Source organism: Colias eurytheme, chromosome 20 (assembly GCF_061535395.1).
Source record: "Colias eurytheme isolate Ceu_HAF_F1 chromosome 20, ilColEury1 Martin Lab GWU primary, whole genome shotgun sequence".
Lineage (NCBI taxonomy): Eukaryota > Metazoa > Arthropoda > Insecta > Lepidoptera > Pieridae > Colias > Colias eurytheme.
In genome coordinates, this window is record NC_142999.1 from 5933045 (window position 1) to 5952918 (window position 19874).

The 19874-nt window shown below is 39.4% G+C and overlaps 3 protein-coding genes across 3 annotated transcripts in view; all 3 read left to right on the plus strand.

The window, feature by feature from the left end:
- LOC149899704 (HEAT repeat-containing protein 5B) overlaps nucleotides 1–19874 on the plus strand; it is a 31617-nt gene that overhangs the window by 10400 nt on the left and 1343 nt on the right. Inside the window, exons 16-37 of the mRNA XM_090113660.1 lie at nucleotides 841–935; nucleotides 1151–1311; nucleotides 1580–1754; nucleotides 2060–2326; nucleotides 2670–2856; nucleotides 3452–3615; nucleotides 9110–9248; nucleotides 9682–9864; nucleotides 10175–10290; nucleotides 10712–10823; nucleotides 11146–11327; nucleotides 12001–12125; nucleotides 13413–13533; nucleotides 13816–14104; nucleotides 14561–14716; nucleotides 15464–15562; nucleotides 15710–15833; nucleotides 16026–16177; nucleotides 16522–16818; nucleotides 17466–17672; nucleotides 18340–18479; nucleotides 19078–19288. Coding sequence (XP_089969786.1) covers nucleotides 841–935; nucleotides 1151–1311; nucleotides 1580–1754; nucleotides 2060–2326; nucleotides 2670–2856; nucleotides 3452–3615; nucleotides 9110–9248; nucleotides 9682–9864; nucleotides 10175–10290; nucleotides 10712–10823; nucleotides 11146–11327; nucleotides 12001–12125; nucleotides 13413–13533; nucleotides 13816–14104; nucleotides 14561–14716; nucleotides 15464–15562; nucleotides 15710–15833; nucleotides 16026–16177; nucleotides 16522–16818; nucleotides 17466–17672; nucleotides 18340–18479; nucleotides 19078–19288 — 3702 coding nt within the window. The remainder of the gene's footprint in view (nucleotides 1–840; nucleotides 936–1150; nucleotides 1312–1579; nucleotides 1755–2059; nucleotides 2327–2669; nucleotides 2857–3451; nucleotides 3616–9109; nucleotides 9249–9681; nucleotides 9865–10174; nucleotides 10291–10711; nucleotides 10824–11145; nucleotides 11328–12000; nucleotides 12126–13412; nucleotides 13534–13815; nucleotides 14105–14560; nucleotides 14717–15463; nucleotides 15563–15709; nucleotides 15834–16025; nucleotides 16178–16521; nucleotides 16819–17465; nucleotides 17673–18339; nucleotides 18480–19077; nucleotides 19289–19874) is intronic.
- LOC149899705 (uncharacterized) lies at nucleotides 4200–6008 on the plus strand. The gene has a single exon (XM_090114004.1). It carries the CDS (start codon nucleotides 4200–4202, stop codon nucleotides 5436–5438), a length of 1239 nt encoding a protein of 412 aa, XP_089970130.1. The 3' UTR covers nucleotides 5439–6008.
- On the plus strand, nucleotides 6093–8285 carry LOC149899706 (uncharacterized). Its single transcript, XM_090113658.1, has one exon. The coding sequence runs from the start codon at nucleotides 6195–6197 to the stop codon at nucleotides 8283–8285; it is 2091 nt and encodes a 696-aa protein (XP_089969784.1). The 5' UTR covers nucleotides 6093–6194.

Sequence of the window (19874 nt, forward strand, 5' to 3'; positions counted from 1 at the left end):
GTCGTACATACCGTACGTACAGCACGAGCCGTACGTACCGTATGCGCAGCACAAATAGTACGTACCGTACGTACCGCACGAGCCGTACGTACCGCACGAGCCGTACGTACCACACGAGCCGTACGTACCGCACTAGTTGTACGTACCGTACGTACTACATGCGCTGTACGTACCGTACGCGCAGCACGAGTTGTACGTACCGTACGTACCGCACGAGCAGTACGTACAGCACGAGCAGTACGTACTGTACGCGCAGTACTTACCGTACGCACAGCACGAGTTGTACGTACCGTACGTACCGCACGCGCCGTACGTACCGTACGCGCAGCACGAGTTGTACGTACCGTACGTACCGCACGCGCCGTACGTACCGTACGCGCAGCACGAATTGCACGTACCGTACTTACCGCACAAGCCGTATGTAAGCACGAGCCGTACGTACAGCACGAGCCGTACGCATCGCACGCGGCGAATTTAATGACATCATCCGCGCGAGCTTGTTGAATCAGTATACCTACAGGATTTTATGGAAATGCGAATCGTTCGGAGCGGATAGGTGCGTACGATAACGTACACTATTTCATATAAAGATTTAAAAAATGCGATGACTGCGGCGAAGGCGGCAAGTGCGGCACGTACAAGTGCGCGTTCAGCTTAATATGGAACTATTGTTTAGTGTGGGTGGAGTGGTCTGTAACTACAGTGGGGTACAATAACTCGAGTTTGTATTAAGCGTGCGGTGCGATCATCAATACAAAATTTCTCCCTCATAATATTATCAGGAATAAAATTGACATCTCATAGTGTTTCCTTTACTAAATAACCTCTGTACTTTTCTAGGAATGCTGAGGCACGCCATGCATCCACGTGATACAATACTGCTGGGTGAAGAGAGTTGGATTTATGATACCGACCATGCGGATATTGAAGAGCAGGTAATTTATTTTAACTTAAGAAAGTGTTAAATAATATTTTTAATATTGACAGATTTTTTTTATGAATACTGTGTGTCTTACGACACAGATTGATGAAAGAATGACAGAGATGTCGTTTAAAAATTTTCACGAAAAAAAACAATTTAAATGTCTCTGGGCGTGGCGGTTATAGACGCGTCCGTTATACGTCATTACAAAGCTAATACAATTTGCAGCTAATATCGCCGCTAAGTGCGAGCGGTTCGTGCGCACTGGAACACGACCCGTGCTGCCTGTACCGCTCGCTGCGAGGCGCCCAGCCGCTGGGCGTGGCGGTTATAGACGCGTCCGTTACGCTCTTCCCGCAGATATTCTCGAAAGCCGCTAATAAACATAGGTATGTTGGGTGTTTTCGTAAAAAAAAAAAAAAATGTTTCCCTAAAAAAAATTTTTTTTGTCCAATTAAGTTTCATGTAATAAATAATCTTTGTAATAAATTACAACAGAAAACTTTAACTATTTTTATTCGTGTTAATTTTCACAAGACCCTGTACAAGTTCACGGCTCTCTCAAATTAGGAAATTTTGTTATACTTCTACTTTCTGTAAAAGGTATAGGGTAAAGGTACTTTTTATATTAAAGAATCCTCTGAATATTTATTCCAGACAGCAAATGCTTGAACACTTTGCGGAATGCATCAAAATGTCGAAGGGCACTCGTCAAGAGGCCATACAAATAAACGTTTACACTGCCTTGTTGCTGGCCTTGCGTACCCTCGCAGAAATGAAAACTTCCCTGGGACAAGACGCTGTTAAGACTACGTGCACTGAGCTTATTATTGTAAGTAACTTCATTGTTAAATGTCTTCTTGTTTATAAAAAAAAATAATCAGAAAACACGTCGTGAATTTCGCACATATTTTACAAGGTATCAAATTTGTATTTTTTTTCCGAAGTAAATGCCTTTTCTTTGTTAAAATGTGTGAATAATAAATACAATTTTTCAGTGCATAATTGCTTATTTCTTAATTTTTTTTGACTTATTTGACATTGACCATATTCTTTTAAATTATTTACGTGCAATTATACTCCACTTTACCAATCCAATATTCCACACACATTAAAATTTTGTTGTTTTCTATGTAGTCGGGTCTATCAGCGAACAGCGCTACAGTACGCGCCGCAGCCGCTTCGTGCGTAGGCCGGCTCTGCGGCTGCGTCTCCGAAGCGGAGAGCCAAGCGCTCAGCGAGCGGGTGATAGCGTTAGCGCGGAGCAGCGCTAACCGTCCAGCGCGTGCAGCTGCTGCAGCCGCTGTGGGCGCGGTGCACAGGGCGAGGGGCGCCACGACCAGCGCTGCAGCGCTGCCCGTGTTGCGGGCGCTCGCGCAGGATACGAGCGCGGTGGATGTACAAGTGAGCATGGAAATGATGTAGTGTTGTAGATTAGATATAAATTTTCGTTTTATATAAAAAGTAATCAGTAAATTTTGATCCATTACGATATGTATTTTTGAATAATCAAACTTTATAAAAACTTATTTTTTTGTGTTTAGTTATTTATTTTGCTATTCTTTGTCTAGACGGTAGACGCGTCCGGATCAATTGTTTCCATGATTTCTGTCTCTATATAATAGGTATGTTCCGTGTAGGCGGCGTGTAAATGACCTCTCAGTTGTGATATACGCGTGTCAGTCGTTGTGCTAATGATGGATTCAGTAGTTATCCAAATCAAATTTTCGATTTTTCTTTTTCCCAGGTGTGGGCGATCCACGGGCTCTCCGTGGTGGTGGACGCATCGGGGCCCATGTTCCGTGGGCACGCGGAGTGGGCGGTGGGCGCGGCGCTGCGGCTGGCGCTGTGCGCGGCGGCCGCGGCGCCGCTGCACCGCGCGCTCGCCAGGCTGCTGGCTGCGCTCATCACCGCGCTGGGACCCGAGCTGCAAGGTTGTTTGTTAAGTTTTTGAAGTGAAAACTTCTTTAGCGGCGTTGAGCACTTTTTCTGTAATGGGTATAAAATCTTAAACTCGCGTCAGGACACGTGACCTGATCGAAAAAGCGTAAGACGGATACCATTCCAAAATATCAAACATGCTCAACGTTAATAATCAAGTTTTCACTTCTGCCGGCACTCCCGGAGTGCAACCCGTCTTTTTTTACATTTCGGAATTCGGGTCATTTTAATAATCGGGATATTACATTTTGTACAAGTTGTGGTACGTAATTGTGATATTTTTATTAATTAATAAGCTTCTTACCGTGATTTTAAACAACGTTATACAATAAAGGACCAAATAACGATATGTAAATAACGTTATACAAAAAAGGACCAAATAACGTTATACAAAAAAGGACCAAATAACGATATTTAAATAACGTTATACAAAAAAGGACCAAAAAAATCGTCGCCTTACTCCAGGTGACGGTATTGCCATGACGCGACCTTGAAATTTTACTTTCAAAGCGCATAAAGAAGTTGCGCTTCAAAAAAATAGTATTTTTTTTTGTATATCGAAAACTAAAGCCTCTATAACACGTGCAGCGTGCAGCGGCGCGGTGGGCCGGTTCGTGTGTGCGTGCGCCGCGCTGCAGGAGAGCGGGGCGGGTGCGGGCGGCGCGCGGGCCGAAGCGGCGGGCTGCATGCAGCAGCTGCAGATGTTCGCGCCGCAGCACATCACCGCGCACGCACTGGTGCCCGCGCTCTGTGTGAGTGCGCTCTTATAGTTTATCTGCCCCCCTAGACAAGTGGCTTTCTATTAGCGTAAAGTTCAATAGAATAGATTATGAATGTATGAGATTGACGTAATCAATCGTCGTCGTCTTCGTAATCAAACGTCAATCTCATACATTCATAATCTATTCTATTGAACTTTACGCTAATAGAAAGCCAATTGTCTAGGGGGGCTGTTTTGCTATTATGTCCTTACGCCGTTATTCGAGGCCTTTAAACAATAATGAGAGAGACATCTTTGATTTCCGGCCGACATTACGTAGTTGTAGTTCCAATTATCTCCACAGAGGGCCTCGTTGTCGCGCTTCCGTGTTTACCAGAGTGACGTTTGTACAGCTAAGCTTATAAATAACGGTTTTCGCAGTAATTAGCTCATTGGCGTCTTAATTTTCGTACCGACAGTATATCTTGGGATAACGCTGTTAGCGTTCGTTTATTATCCTTTGGAATAAAAGTTGTAGTTTGCTATTATATTACGTTTTGAAATTAAAGTTTTAAATATTAAAATTAGTTACAGTTTAAAATTTATATAGAAGTTGTCGTGTTAAGTGTATTTAAAATGAGTGACGGAGGTAGTGAGAAGATGCCAAATGATAATTTGGTATCCAGCGATTCTTCGTCGTCGTCGGATGAAGAGGAGGTCGTACGTTCACCTAAAAAGGCGGTTAAAAGAAAACGAAAAAGCAGCAAACCTAGTAAGAACAAGAAAACACGTAAGGAAAATGAAAGTTTGTCATTACTTTCAAATCAGGTCAGTGAAATACAGCATTTTCTTGCGAATTTCTCCTCTAGTTTTGGCTACTACCCGCCGGGGTATAGTTATTGTTCGGATGGAATTAATTTTGATAATTGTGATCATGTAAGCGAACCGGCTGTCGAGCCGAGCGTTTCTTTTAACTTCGATTTGACTACAAATTTAAAAGAGCCAACCGTAGCAAATACTTCAACTGAACATTTGCAATTATTAAATTCTCTTCAACATTTCAATTCGGAGAATTGGACAAACGTACGTTATGCCGATATTCAAAAATTGTATAACGCTCGTCCGGGATTTGTTGATCTTGAAGTAAACGATGAAATTAAACAATTCGAAAAATCTAATAATTTAATTGCAACTGAAAAGTCGTTAAGTGCTATTACTCATGCGTTAATTATGCAAAGCGATGCGTTAAAAAAGGGCGTATCGGAATTGTTACAATGGACTAATGACAGTGAGGAAATAAACAAAGAATCCTTGCTTTCTAAAATTAAAGAGACATTTTCGGGCAGTTTTCAAAAAATTTCTCTTGATTGCTTACAATTAGTATGCGGTCGACGAGCGGATATTGTTGAACAAAGAAGGGATTTTTTCTTAAATTTGGTAAAAGATAAGTTTTTGAGGGTTAGTTTAAAAAAGATTCCGCCTTCTTGTGAATATATTTTTGAAAAGGAAGCATTTTCTGAATTTTTAAAAATAAATGGCGGTATTAATAAAAATTTTTCGCAAAATAAATCCTCCTTTTCTGCGCAAGAAAAGCGAGTTATTTCTGGGTCCCAGGCTGCGCAACCTGGACCTAGTACGTTTATTCAAAACCAAACCGGTCGCTCCTTTGCACCGTTTGCGTTAAATTATAATAATAATAATAATAGTTTTAGACATTATGCACCTCCCAAAGGAGTGCGTCCTAATTATGACTTTAATGAGCGTTTATTTCGACCTCAATTTAGATCACAATTTAAGCAAATGCGTTTTAACCGACCGCAATCTAACAGTACTAGTGCCTCGCGTCCAAGAGGCAAAGGTGATAAAAGATTTTGACTATTTACAGACGTTTCGGGGGGGCAGGTTAACGGAGTTTGTGAGTATTTGGAAAGAGAGGGGTGCTCCAGAAGCACTGCTAAAAATAATAACAGGTTACAAAATTCCTTTTCAAGCGAAACCGCCCTTGGTCATGCCGCGCCATACCAAAGTCCACTATCAAACTGTTCCATCTGTCGAGATGGATTTGGCAATAAACAATATGCTAACCGAAAATATTTTACAGCATGCCCCCGAAACGCCCAGTTTTTTATCTACCCTCTTTCTAACACCAAAAAGCGACGGTTCAATGCGTCCAATTTTCAATTTAAAAAGACTGAATCAATATCTCAAAGTAACGAAATTCAGACTAATTTCGGTACATCGAGTTCCAGATTTTCTACAGCCGCACGATTTCATGGTAAAAATCGATCTCACCCAAGCGTACTGTCACGTGCCCGTGGCCGTGAGTCATCGCTGCTTTCTGAGGTTGATGTACAAGGGCCAGATGTTACAGATGACCTGTTTACCATTTGGGCTCGCAACAGCACCCAAGGTTTTTGCGTCCCTGACGAACTGGACAGCGGAATTTCTGCGCGAGAAAGGTATTCGAATCATTGTTTTCCTCGACGATTTTTTAATTGTATGCCAGGACAGAGCCAAGCTCGTCAACCAAGTGGAGTTCGTGCTAAAAAGTCTAGAGGAGCTGGGCTGGAAGGTAAACACCAACAAATCGATACTCTCACCTCAGACCTCTTTAGAATACCTGGGTATAGTATGGGACACGTGGCAGAACAGGAAGTGTTTACCACAAAACAAAATCCGGAAAATAAAGGTAAATATTTCACATCTATTGGAGAGTCAGGTCATAACTTTGAAAGAGGCTCAGAGTACTGTAGGCTTTCTAAACTTTGCCCGTCTCGTTATACCCCAGGGCCGTCTCAATTTCCGTTGTCTTTTAACACTTTCAAACAGACTGCTGAAACACCAAGGCCGAACGTCGTTTCATCTGCCGCAACAGGTGGTCAAGGAGCTCAAGTGGTGGTTGGTAAATTGCGAGAAGTTCTCTCGAATTCATCCTCCCTCAACCACACATTTCTTAACAACAGACGCGGCGGATTCGGGTTGGGGGGCCGAGCTAAATGGTATTCATATGAAGGGAGAATGGGTGGGCGCAGAAAGCTTACTTCATTCGAACCAAAAGGAAATGCTCACTGTTGTCAAATGTTTAAGGGAAGTGGGTCCCTCTCTGATTCATTCGTCAGTTCTTCTACAGTGCGACAACAAAGCCGTTGTAGCCTACTTGAAAAACGAAGGGGGTTGTCGGTCGGCGGAACTGATGAAACTAACTTACGAAGTTTACCATCTGTTAGACATTTTCGACATACATTTGATTCCTCACCACATTCCAGGCAGTTACAATATGGAAGCAGATCGTCTATCGCGGAACATGTCCCCCGCGGAATGGCATTTACTACCATCAACGACAGATCTAGTGTTTGCGAAATGGGGAGTACCAGATGTAGATCTTTTCGCTTCAACACGAGCTCATGTGGTACCCAAATATGTGAGTCTAGACCAACGGGATCGACAAGCATGGAAACACAACGCGTTTGCTTGGGAGTGGACCTTCAGGTTAGCGTGGGTATTTCCTCCTCCGAGTGTCCTGCCCCGAGTTTTGATGCATCTCAATCGAGCGAAAGGTATGTACCTAATAGTAGCACCGAGGTGGCCGCGGGCATTTTGGAGAGCAGATCTGAAGTCGCGAGCGATAGCACCACCCTTCACCGTCCGCCACCTGGAGACCAAACTAATAGATCTGACCACGGGTCTCCCTCCACCAAAGGTAAAGAATATGGTTCTCGAAATTTGGAAATGTGGGGGTGGTCGCAAGCGTTAGAAACATGGTCAAGCCAGCAAAAATCGCTGTTGCGGTCAGGATGGCGAGGCTCTACTCTTAAAACGTATAAACCTGCTTGGGAACGGTGGATTAATTGGTGTTTAAAACACAATGTCGACATAAAGAATCCAACAGGATCTGATTTAGCCAAATATTTAGCTGATTTACATTTAGTCGAAAAACTTGCATATAGGACAATTTTAGTTCATAAATCAGTCGTGTCCACTTTATGTAAAACGGAGGACAATTCTAAGTTAAGTTCGAATATTTTAGTAAAACAGATTTTAAAAGCTATAGCAAATACTAGCCCAAAATTGCGCGCGGGTAACATTTGGGATACCTCCATTTTGATATCGTGGTTAACTAATCATAATGTGCAGAATAGTAGTAACTTGTGGGAAATTTCACGCCGTTGTGCCATTATATTATTATTGTGTTCAGGTCGTAGAATACATGACTTGACACTTTTGAGTGTTGCAGAAGGCTTTTATGTAGATAGTACCGTAGAAAATTCTATAGTTTTTTGGCCCAAACATGGATCTAAGACTGACTCGGATTCATATGTTCAATCGGGTTGGAAATTATTGTCAAACGCAAGTAACTGTAATATCGACCCCGTATTTTGGATTAGAAAGTTATTAGATCTGGGCATGGATAGGCGTAACTCGGCTAACGTAGATAATTTATTTGTAACCGTTTGTGGCAAGGCGAAAGCCGCTTCTAGAACTGTAATAGCTGGTTGGGTGAAATCTGCTTTGAGAGAGGCGGGTGTTGAAGCTGCTCCTGGTAGTGTTCGATCAGCTGTTGCCTCTAGGAGCTGGTTAGACAACGAATCTATAGATAAAATTCTTGCAAGGGGAAATTGGAGGTCACAAAATACCTTCAAAAAATATTATAGAAAAGAAGTGAGACCGGTTAATAATCAGAATAATTCTTTATGTGCTCTGTTTGAGCCCTTATCACAATAATAAATTGAAATGATTATATTAATTTATTTTTTGTAAATAATCACATTGGCGTCTTGTTTACCAGGCGAAACCAAACAATGTCTCATTATTGTTTAAAGGCCTCGAATAACGGCGTAAGGACATAATAGTTGAGTTTTACTTACCATTAAAACTCGTATTATGTCCAGGAGCCTTATTCGAGGCCTTACATTAAGACCTGCCTGGTAGTTTGATTAAATAATTAATAAAATTAAATTATTAAAAATAATGAGACTCAATGAGCTAATTACTGCGAAAACCGTTATTTATAAGCTTAGCTGTACAAACGTCACTCTGGTAAACACGGAAGCGCGACAACGAGGCCCTCTGTGGAGATAATTGGAACTACAACTACGTAATGTCGGCCGGAAATCAAAGATGTCTCTCTCATTATTGTTTAAAGGCCTCGAATAAGGCTCCTGGACATAATACGAGTTTTAATGGTAAGTAAAACTCAACTATTTTGATTGAATTTTGGTATTATGATATTATTTTGATCATAAAATGTTGACTTAGTGTATCGGATTATACAAAACATGAATTCATCTATCAATATTAATGAAAGGACTGTCAAAAAAAAAGGCTAGCTTTAAGCCATTTTTGTCATTTTATAACTTTTTTTAAACATAGTTGTCCCACGAATCTTTACATAAATCCGTTTATGTATCTTGTGTATTGAATTGTTAATAAATGAATTGTAAATGAACTGTTAAAGATTTACATAAAATATACTTGTGTGTTGCTGAATTTTATTAACATTTTTAAAATTAAAAATAAATTATATAAGGGTAATATTTTTATTTTAGCGTGACTTATCCTCCCCGGTGCTATCTGTTCGTCGCGCGGCCTTATGCTGTCTCAGGCAGCTGTCTCAGCGGGAAGCGGCCGAAGTCTGCAAATACGCTATGTTGGCTAAAGACCACGTGCCCGTTAAACCGTATTGTGGTATGTTATTTATTTATACTAGTTATATTATATTGTATTCACCATCTATAATCAAATTAACAATAAAACAAAAAACTTACTGTTAATACATATTTCGGTTCACACTTCATTCAAAGTTTTCATTGTTAACTCTAATGTTTTTTGCATTAATAATAATGTGAGGACTATTATTTATGCAATGAATAAAAAAATTAATTCAGTATTTTGAAATAAATTAATTTATTCAGGATTGAAATTTACTTTGTCACAGAACAATAATGAATCTTTTCAATATTAACTGAATATGCTTAACTTTCAAATCTTTTGTAATAACTCAGGCCCCGGAACCACAGACACAATAGAAAATCGTCGTGGACCGATCGGGCCGCTTGGGGCTCAATGGGTTAAGCAGTTTGTTTAAATTTCGTATTTTAATAATATTTTTATCCACCAGGTGTAGTAATAACAGAAACAGGATTACCCGGAGCACTATTCGCGTATCTAGACACGGAAAGAGATGAAAGTGCGATATCATATGCCCGGGATACACTAACTTGCTGTTTGTTGGCCGCTGCCGCCAACGGCTCTGTGAAGGAGTGGCTCGCGTTGGCCAAACGTGTGCTCACTGTTAAACTTGGTAAGTAAATAGGGGATTTCTAGAAAAATCTATTTAGGTAAATGGATATATAGAGAGATACGTGAGAAATTATCTGTCTGGGATACTCTAACCTGCTGCTTGTTAGCCCTTGATCGGAATCTTTAGTATATTTGCAAATATCTAAAAATATTATCTTTGTCAAATTAGGAACATAAAGCATGAGGATATAGTAGTTTTTAACATATTTTTTTTAAGTTATTGATAGTTTTTCAAATAGATCATTTTCTATGGTCAATAACGATATGCACACACTTATAACTAATAAACTAATAAATATTTTTTCTCATAGAGGATAGCAACAACCCAGACACCGACGATCTTGAAGGCGACGATGATCAGGCAGAATTTCATGCGGAGTCAGAACAGTCGACTCATCCCGCTGTTCAGCCAAGATGGCCGACACGGGTTAGTTTTTATTTATATAGGAATCAATAATATTTTAAATGCATTTAAAATGACATTAAACACATGTTAAACCTTGCTTATTGAAATCGTTTGTATTTTTAAATTGTTCAAAACAAGATTATATTATGCACTCGTATATATTTCACTTCATTTTATCACTTTTTTAGGAAATAATGCTGCTAATTGATACGTAAATGAAAGGCGGGCTTCAACGACAGACTGATTTATTACAAAGAAACAGATTTACCCTCAACCATAATAATTAATTTGTTACTTATTCTATACTACCGTTATTACACTAATATTCCTAGACACGACACAAAAATAATATGATAAATGAGTATTGTATACTAGGCTATTAAAAAGTCTCTTATTTAATGTGAAAAAATGGAAAATTTGAAAAAAATATGTAATATTTTAGGTATTTGCAATGGAGTGTATTCAGAAAATAATGTCCGCTTGCGAAGCGACCGGTGAAGCGGCGCACTTCGATCTTGTTAAAGCGAAAGAGAAGTTACAGAAAGATCCTACAGGTAGGTGTTTATTTTTTTATTTTAATGTTTAAAAAGTAGTAAAATCTCTTATTTATGCTCTCTTACTTTGTTAAATTGTATGTGGTAGTTTTTGCTCTTGCAAAGACATATACTTAGGTTTATAGATACACTATATTTTAGGGTAAATCTGGGGTCATAGAAGCATTTTTCACAATACTTTTCAGACTTTATAATATACCTAACAATAAGAGCAATGAGCTTTGATTAGGCACGACAAAAATACCGTATCATATGAAAATCATAGTAATGAATATCATATTATTTAAGTATCAATTTCAGCCATTTTTAACATCTTTCCCAGGCGATTATCTCTCCCTGCATCTATCAGACTTAGTTCGTATGGCATTTGTCGGTGCGACTGGAGAGTCGGATGCACTAAGACTATGTGGACTAAAAACACTGCAAATGATAATACAGCAATACGCGAGGGCCCCTGAACCAGACTTCCCGGGACATTTGCTTATGGAACAGTATCAGGCTCAGGTATGTTTGAGTATGAAAAAAAAATAGATTGGATACGTGTGTTCAAAATTGTTGTGGTAAAAGTGAGTTATACATGTAATTTTTGAAGGTAACTGAATGTAATAGTAAGTCGAGTGTATTTTAAATATATTAGTGTTTCTAGTGATATTTTTGACGTAGCCGTATATCACACGTAGCCGACGTATAGTATGCTTCATTATCAAGAACAGTTCTTGGTAAAAAAATAAATTGTAGACACAAGTATAGTATAGCTACTTAAACCATCATCATCATCATCATCATCATTATCAGCCTACATTTGTCCACTGCTGGACATAAGCCTCAGTCATGGCACGCCACTTAAACCGTATTCATATCGAATTAAAAGGCTCATAAATATTTAAAAAAAGTAAGACAAAAAAAATTAATGAAAGGGTTAGAACCAGCGAGTGCAATTTGTTATCAGCAAGTGGTGAAAGTAGTCATAATATAGATAAAAAAAAGACGTGTGGCACTCGGGGACTGCCGCGGTAAAGCTATTGCATGCTATGCCTTCTGCCTTCAAGCCACACCTCCGAGCCCGTCGGAGTGGGGAGCGTGAGGTTTTTTGTTACGGAATTTCTCCATTTGGTCCCCGCGCTCAAGGACCGCGAAAGAAGCTATGCAATAGCTTAAAAATGTATTTTGCATACAGGTGGGTGCAGCAGTACGGCCAGCATTTGCAGGTGATACAGCGTCACATGTTACAGCGGCCGCTTGTGACGTGTGCTCTGCGTGGATTGGCTGCGGGGTTGCTAGGGATATTAATGATTTGCGCAGGTTAGTGTGTGGGGGAGTGTATTTTTTATTATTGAAGTGAAACTTCTTTATCGGGGTTGGAAAAAAATTTAGTGTAACATTTTTTCGTTACGCGTGACATTTTTCCGTTACGCGCCATCTTTTTCTTATCCCTACCACGCGTGATTCGACGTATTTATGTAAAGTTGCATATAGTAAATTATTTTTTGAAAAAATAAGGTCATAAAGAAGTTTCACTTCTTACGTGTGTACACTAGTACACGCACACATTTTTTTTATGGAGGTAGGTCGAAAAGTTTTGTTTTTGAAAATTGTTCAAATGGTCATCACCGCTCATAAGCATTGTGACGTGATGTATTTTTGCTGTTTATGCTAATGTATAGTTCAATAAATTTGGATAATTTTTAAATACAATAGGCATGACGAAAGATTTTGAAATCCTCTTCCATAATGTGTGTATACGTTTACTATACAAGAAAAACCCTATATTTCGGTAATATACTTAAATTTAACGAAGATAAAAGCCATTTTCCAAAAAATATTTATTAACTGTGCCAAAACAGCTCGCAGGTGTCATGGCGTAGGCGTGACGTCACATTTTGGTAAATACGTAATTATTTGTACGCATTGCGAAGAAAATTAAAAAAATATTTATTTAATATGTGTTATAGAAACGAATTTCAAAGTTTAAAAGTGGTGTGCAGTATTGCAGTGTGAATCCACATAAAAATAATGCTCAAAAATGTGTTAGTAATTATTTTAAGCGAGAAAATAATAAGAAATGATTGTATAAAGTTGGCGCGGAGAACCCCGAACCATGTATTCGTGAATTCGCAATTATATTTCTGTTCTGAGTCGATAAATCATACGTGAAACAATAGAAAATAAATAAAAATGCGTATTCTCAACATATTCATAACAACAAAAAACATCTGACGTGAGTTGTTTACTTAAGCGTGACGTCACGCGTGTTTTAGTCAAAATGGCCAACTGCAGTATTTCAATGTTTTATTTTATTGATAATCTCATTAATCTTAATGTTTTTAAGATTTCTTAGTCACTATATGTAATTTATCTATTATACATTTTCCCTGAAAAACACTAATACGATCATTTATGGATACTGTCGTCATGCCTATTTTGCAGCAGTATAAAGCATTAATAATATTAGACACACGTTATGGTTTTTTTCTCGACAGTCGATTAATACTTGGTGATACATACATACTTTGCTTGTTCTGCCGTAAAAGCAACGTTATGAAATTAATTATTTGGATAATATAAATAATTCGTATTGTATATTTTTAGAGTCCATCAACTGCTAGTTTCCAGTTTGGATAAATTAAATAAGAAGGGAAACACAACTCTTATATACAACGAAAGTATGGCGACATTGGAAAAGCTGTCCATTTTGAAGGCATGGGCTGAAGTAAGTTATATACTTATTCAATTATTGATATATTTGTATTGTTTTATTTATACTTAATATTAGTTTCAAGCTCGTGTCATTTTAAATAAAAAAAATAATCTTTATTTTTTGTCGTCAATAATAAATAAATAATTCATGGCTGATTCTAAACGTGTTTATAATATCTAAAATTACCCTCTATTTGAGATTTTTTAAAAATGAAAATGCTGCATTTTAGTTAAGTTAAAAACACATTTAAATATTTTGATTGAAATACAATAATTCAATTATAAAAATTTCTAGGTATACATAGTAGCAATGGTGAGCAACGATAGCGCTCCAGGCAGCTACGTGAAACAACTCGACACTAAACTGATCAACAACAAAGTGGAAATAGCAAAATGGCGGAACCAAGTGATGCAGAACAACAATGAAATAGATAACGCTATTATTGACCAAGAGGAAGATGATTATGGCGAATTTGAGTCGAAAGGAGAGAGTCTATTGAAGTTGGTCGAACCGGAGTTGGAAAGTTTGAGCGAGAATTGGTTGGCTGCGTTGAGGGATCATGCGCTGTTGAGTTTGCCGCCTGGTGAGATTTTATTTTTGTTATAAATAAATCGTTTTTTTTAGCAGAAAAGTGGTTCATGTCAACAAAAGCTGTACTGGCATATTATAAGTATATTAATAACTAGCTATTCTTGGGAAACTGTTGCCTAACTGTTATTTCTCCTGTATCTATTGTAAAAATATCAACTGTATATTCTACAAAAACTAACAAAAAAAGTCCATACAATTTATACTAATTCGTTTTTCATGTTCGTTTCTATGTTAATATAAAAGATACATATTATAAAAAATAAAAGAACGTGTGTGCTGAGCACACGTGTCAGAAGTGAAACATCTTTGGCAAGATTCAAAGATACCAAAATCGTCGCCTTTCATGATGTGACGGTATTGCTATGACCTTGAAATTTTTCTCTAAACGTGCCCAAATAAGTTTCACTTCAGAAGTAATTTAAAGGACTTGTATTTTTTATTTTGTCAGAATTCGCGTCGCAGCTACCGCACGGTGGCGGTGCGTTCTACGCAGCGGAGACGGCGGAGGCTTCCCGCGCGCACTACGCCACCGCCTGGCCTTCGTTATTGTATGCCGCTGCACTGCGGTACAACGCACATTATGCGGACACTCATACACATACTGGTAATTATATTTTACGCCCCCACTCCACGCCACACCACACGCACGCTGGTGCTATTTGCTATAGATATAGATATGTGTAGAGGAGTTTGTGGGACGCTAGAGTAGAGACGTTTAGCCGCGAAATTTTAGCAAGGAGACGGCGGAGGCTTCCCGCGCGCACTACGCCACCGCTTGGCCGTCTTTATTTTACGCCGCCGCACTGCAGTACAACGCACATTATGCGGACACGCATACACATACTACGCTCTTGTTGGTCTTAGCGTGATTGTAAATAGCCTATAGCCTATAGCCTTCCTCGATGAATGGGCTATCTAACACCGAAATAATTTTTTAAATCGGACCAGTAGTTCCCGAGATTAACGCGGTCAAACAAACAAACTCTTCAGCTTTATAATATTAGTATAGATAAATATATGTGTAAGGAAGTTTTTGGGACACAAGCGTTTCTGCCTGGAAATAATATTGGGACACATTAAAATCACGCACGTTCTACGCCACCTGCCGCGCGAGGTAGCTGCGCTCTACCAAATATTATTTCTACATAATAATATTATTTGCTCGCGAGCCAATGAACGTCAACTCTGGTCGATCATTGCATTGTAATTTGTACGCACCTTAAGACACTAAACATCAGATATTTAATTTTTACAACTTATGTGTGAAATACTTTATCCGGTATATAAACGATTTCTAACAATTTATTGATTCGAACCTGTTCACCTGTAATAAAATAGACGTTTGTTACAGAAAATTCCGATAACAACGTTGACAACAAAACAAATAAGACAGAAAATGGAAACTTTGAATTCTATGAGCCAGTTGATGAACGATTCCACCTTCTTTTTGGTAAGTTTCTTTACTATAATTAAATATTCGATTATGTCGTTTTACACGTTTTAATTTAAATGTCATCGCAAATATAGTCTCTAGAGCGTAGGAAATAAAGTGCTATTTAATAATTAATGAAATACAACATTTTTTTTTATTCCTCAGGTATATGCATGGAAGCGTTATGTGCCCAACGCGACATGAGCGTGGAAAATACAATATCCGTGTTGTTGTCCCTAGTTACTTTACTAGATGCACCTGAAAATAGAGCCCGTTTACTTAAAGACAGGTACGTTTTAACTATTATATAATTTTATCAGCGTTTTTAAGTATGTTTTAGCGTATGTATTGTGAATTTTTTCTATATAATTGTTATACAGAATTATGACTAATTTGCAGATAAAAAAAAATATACATATATTTAAAAGTGCTTTTTGAAACATTTCTCTTTGAAATGCAGTTTAAAATTTTTCTTTTTTAGGGCATTAGCGATAGAATTATGCCAAATTATACATCGCACTGGTTTAACACAAGAAAGCATTGAGGCTTTGTTATTGGCTGCCGATGTTCTGCAACTCGTCATAGTTGGCGCTAGGGAGCAGTTGCATGAGCAAATGCAGCTGAAAATTAAAGGTTTGTTCTATTTTATTAAATTACATGATATCATTTATCGAACACTTTAAATAAGAATAGTTTTCCCAAACTATTCAAAATAATCTTATTGAATTTGTTCTTAACAATAAAATGTAATACGTCTTGTATATGTGTACTTGATTCGATGGAAGCATGATTCGTCATAAAATTTTCACATTCAAGCAGAGTAAAATATTATATTATTATCAATCTATTTATCTAGAAGCTTTCTCTAGGCACTAAGCCATTTTTTATTAACATCGTATAATCTGAAGTATATCTGTGCTCTATTTAATAGTTGCCACCTGTTCATTTTCTTTATTCAATAAATATTTAACTTTCAGAATTAGCACCCAACGATACAGAAGGTTCAATCCCTCAATCCGTATTAGAAGCAGTCCATACACTCGGCGAAGGTGGACCTACCGGAGACCTACCTCCTGGGAAATCTCTAGTATTCGCGTGTTTAGAAGTGTGTCTATGTCTCTTAGTGCGACGATTACCAACCCTCAGCCCATTGAAGCAAACGGGGCGTGTGGGGGTTATAGGGGTTAGACGGGGGTTGGGGGTTCACGGGGACACGCTATTGGTGAAGAGTATGATGGCCATGTCGGAGCTGACTTCGTTAACTAGTCCGCAGGGTGAGTTTGTTGGATTTTTATAACGCAGAATTGTTTTATGAGTAAGATTCACCACAAGCCTATATACAAGTGTTTTGGTTTTAAGAGCATACGAATCATTTGCAGCATTTATATTTTATATATATTATTATTCACGAATAATAGACTACAGGCCCATGTTGAAAAAATTATGGGTCATTTGAACCACCAGGTGACCTATCTAGAACGATATGAGAGCATAAAATAATAAAATTCAGCACCATGCCGTCACTTGTAAGCTGTCCACCTGAGTGCAGATGAGAATTCGAAAGTACAGGTAGAGATTTCTTCCCCTGGTCTCGATGATTTTTGGGCCCTTACGCCTTTAGTACACCGACGCATTCGCGTGCGGCAGCGAAACAACAAAAAATCTGTTAGTAGTGTGGCAGGATTTCGCATATGATATGTCTCACTCTAGCACATAGATAGATGAAATAGTTGCATCCTTGTCAGTATTGTTTCGCAAGGAACTGCGAAATGGCCATTACACAGACGCATTGCGAAAACATTGCTGTGTACTAACATTCCGCAGATATTTCGCTACGCAGTAGTTTCGCAGATATTCGCTGCCGCACGCGAATGCGTAGGTGTACTAACGGCGTTAAAAACTAAAATCTCTTTCCCCACAGGCGCACTATCAGTGCTACCGAGCGTGCTATACATAGCGACAGAGGTGCTGCGTGTGAGCGGCGACGGTACGGCCAGCGACGCGGCGGTGCTCGTGCTGCAGCGCGCCGCTGAGTGCCGGCCCGCGCGGCTCACTGACGATGCACGGGCACAGCATGATAGGCTGCTGCATACTACGCTGGCCAAGCTTGTGGAGCGGGTTAAGACTGGTAAGAATTGGATTTTTCGAATAAGGTTATTGCTCCGTAAGGTCGAATGTCGCGCGGTTAACAGAGGATGGGCGTGCGCAGCTTGATAATTTACTGTGTAATATGCTGGCTAAACTCGTGGAACGGGTTAAGACTGGTAAGAATAGGATTTTTCCTTAAGGTCAAGAGCCGCGTTTTTAACAGACGATGCACGGGCACAGCATGATAAGTTACTGTATAATACGCTGGCTAAACTCGTGGAACGGGTTAAGACTGGTAAGAATTGTATGTAGGCATTTCAAAATAAGGTCTCTATGTATGTCCGTTAACCGTTTAGGTCGTAGCAGATAAAGAGTGGTAAGGGTTTATGTAGAAACTATTTTATGGACGTTGTTAAATTTTTTCTGACACTGTTTTTACAAAATAAACTGCTATGAACATGTGTGCTGTGTTTTTTTTGTTGGTTGAAATAAATCTTTGGTATTTTTGTTATGTAGATTCCTGATGATTTGCCAAATGAAAATTATATGTACGTCCACATTTACCACACCGTAAATTGAAATAATACAAAGCAAATTTAACAATCCGCAAATTTGTTATAGATCTAAAAATGGTAACATGCCTTTATAACATAAATAAAAAACAAAAAATTGTTACGTTATATAAAGCTGTGTATCCATTTTTCCAGAGGATAGCGAGCAACGTATAGAGAGCGTGTGCGGTGCTCGGGCTATGTCTGCGTTACTTGCGCGTGCGCCGCCATTGCCCTTGCTGCACTATCCCTGCATCAATCATTTACGGCACTGTCTGGATACGCGTGATAATGAGGTACGTGTATGTTAATGATAATGAAAGTTGTAAACAGCTAATCAAAATTTTACGTATGAAAATTTTGTAAGTATTTACAGTACGGTTTTTTTACAATATTCATATATCGCATTACGCATGATAATAATTTAACTTAAACTTTTGTCATGCAACTTCATGAGCAACGCGCAACGCTAATCGTTGCACATGTAGTATCACTGCTGTATAGTATAACGAAATATAATGTTAGTGACAGTATATTTCTGTGTGTTAGTTATATTATGTTAGAAAAATAATAGACTCTCTATCATATAGTATGAATTCGCATAGTTCACACAGTGCGTTCTATTGTGTAATAACCACGCAACACTAAAAGCTCCTCCATCAAACCATCTAGGTATTCGTGTCGTGTTGTGCAATAGTGCATAGTACTACGCAACATAAAGTAATTTTTCTCTCTACAACATCGAAGATTCGCATCATGTTACGTCATGATGCGAGTCGCTTAGTATTGATTAGGTGAATCAATGGAATATTTCAATACTGTGGTGTAATCAATTTGGTGCGGCTGCTCGCTTTGTGTGGACCCACCTCTTACCCGTCCTCTGTCACACCGCAGATATTCGCGGCGTGCTGCGGTGTGGTCCGTGCAGTGTGGGGCGGGGGCACACCCACCGCTGCGGTGTCATGGTGGGCGCGAGCTGTGGCCGCACGGCTAGCAGCTCGAGCAGCAGCTGCAGCACACGGGCCTGATGCGGGGCTGGCTCGTGCGGCTACCGCTTCGGTGGCCGCACTGTCGGATCTGTTGAAAGTGGCGCCGAGTGATGCGCGTATGTATCTAGTATTAGCTGCTACATCACTACTATCTAGCTGCAGCCTGGTACGCATGTATGGGGCGAGTGTATAGCTGCAGCACACGGGCCTGATGCGGGGCTGGCTCGAGCTGCCACAGCTTCGGTGGCCGCGCTGTCCGATTTGTTGAAAGTGGCGCCGAGTGATGCGCGTATGTATCTAGTATTAGCTGCTACATCACTACTATCTAGCTGCAGCCTGGTACGCATGTATGGGGCGAGTGTATAGCTGCAGCACACGGGCCTGATGCGGGGCTGGCTCGAGCTGCCACAGCTTCGGTGGCCGCGCTGTCCGATTTGTTGAAAGTGGCGCCGAGTGATGCGCGTATGTATAAATAAATTAAAGGACAATATTACACAAATCGACCTAGTCCCACAGTAAGCTCAATTAAGGCTTGTGTTGTGGGCACTAGACGACGATAAATATAATATAATATTTTATAAATACATATATAGATAACCCAAGAACAAATAATCGAGTTCATCACACAAATATTTGCCCTGACCGGGGATCGAACCCGGGACCATCGGCTCAGTAGGCAGTTACTTTACCACTGCGCCAACC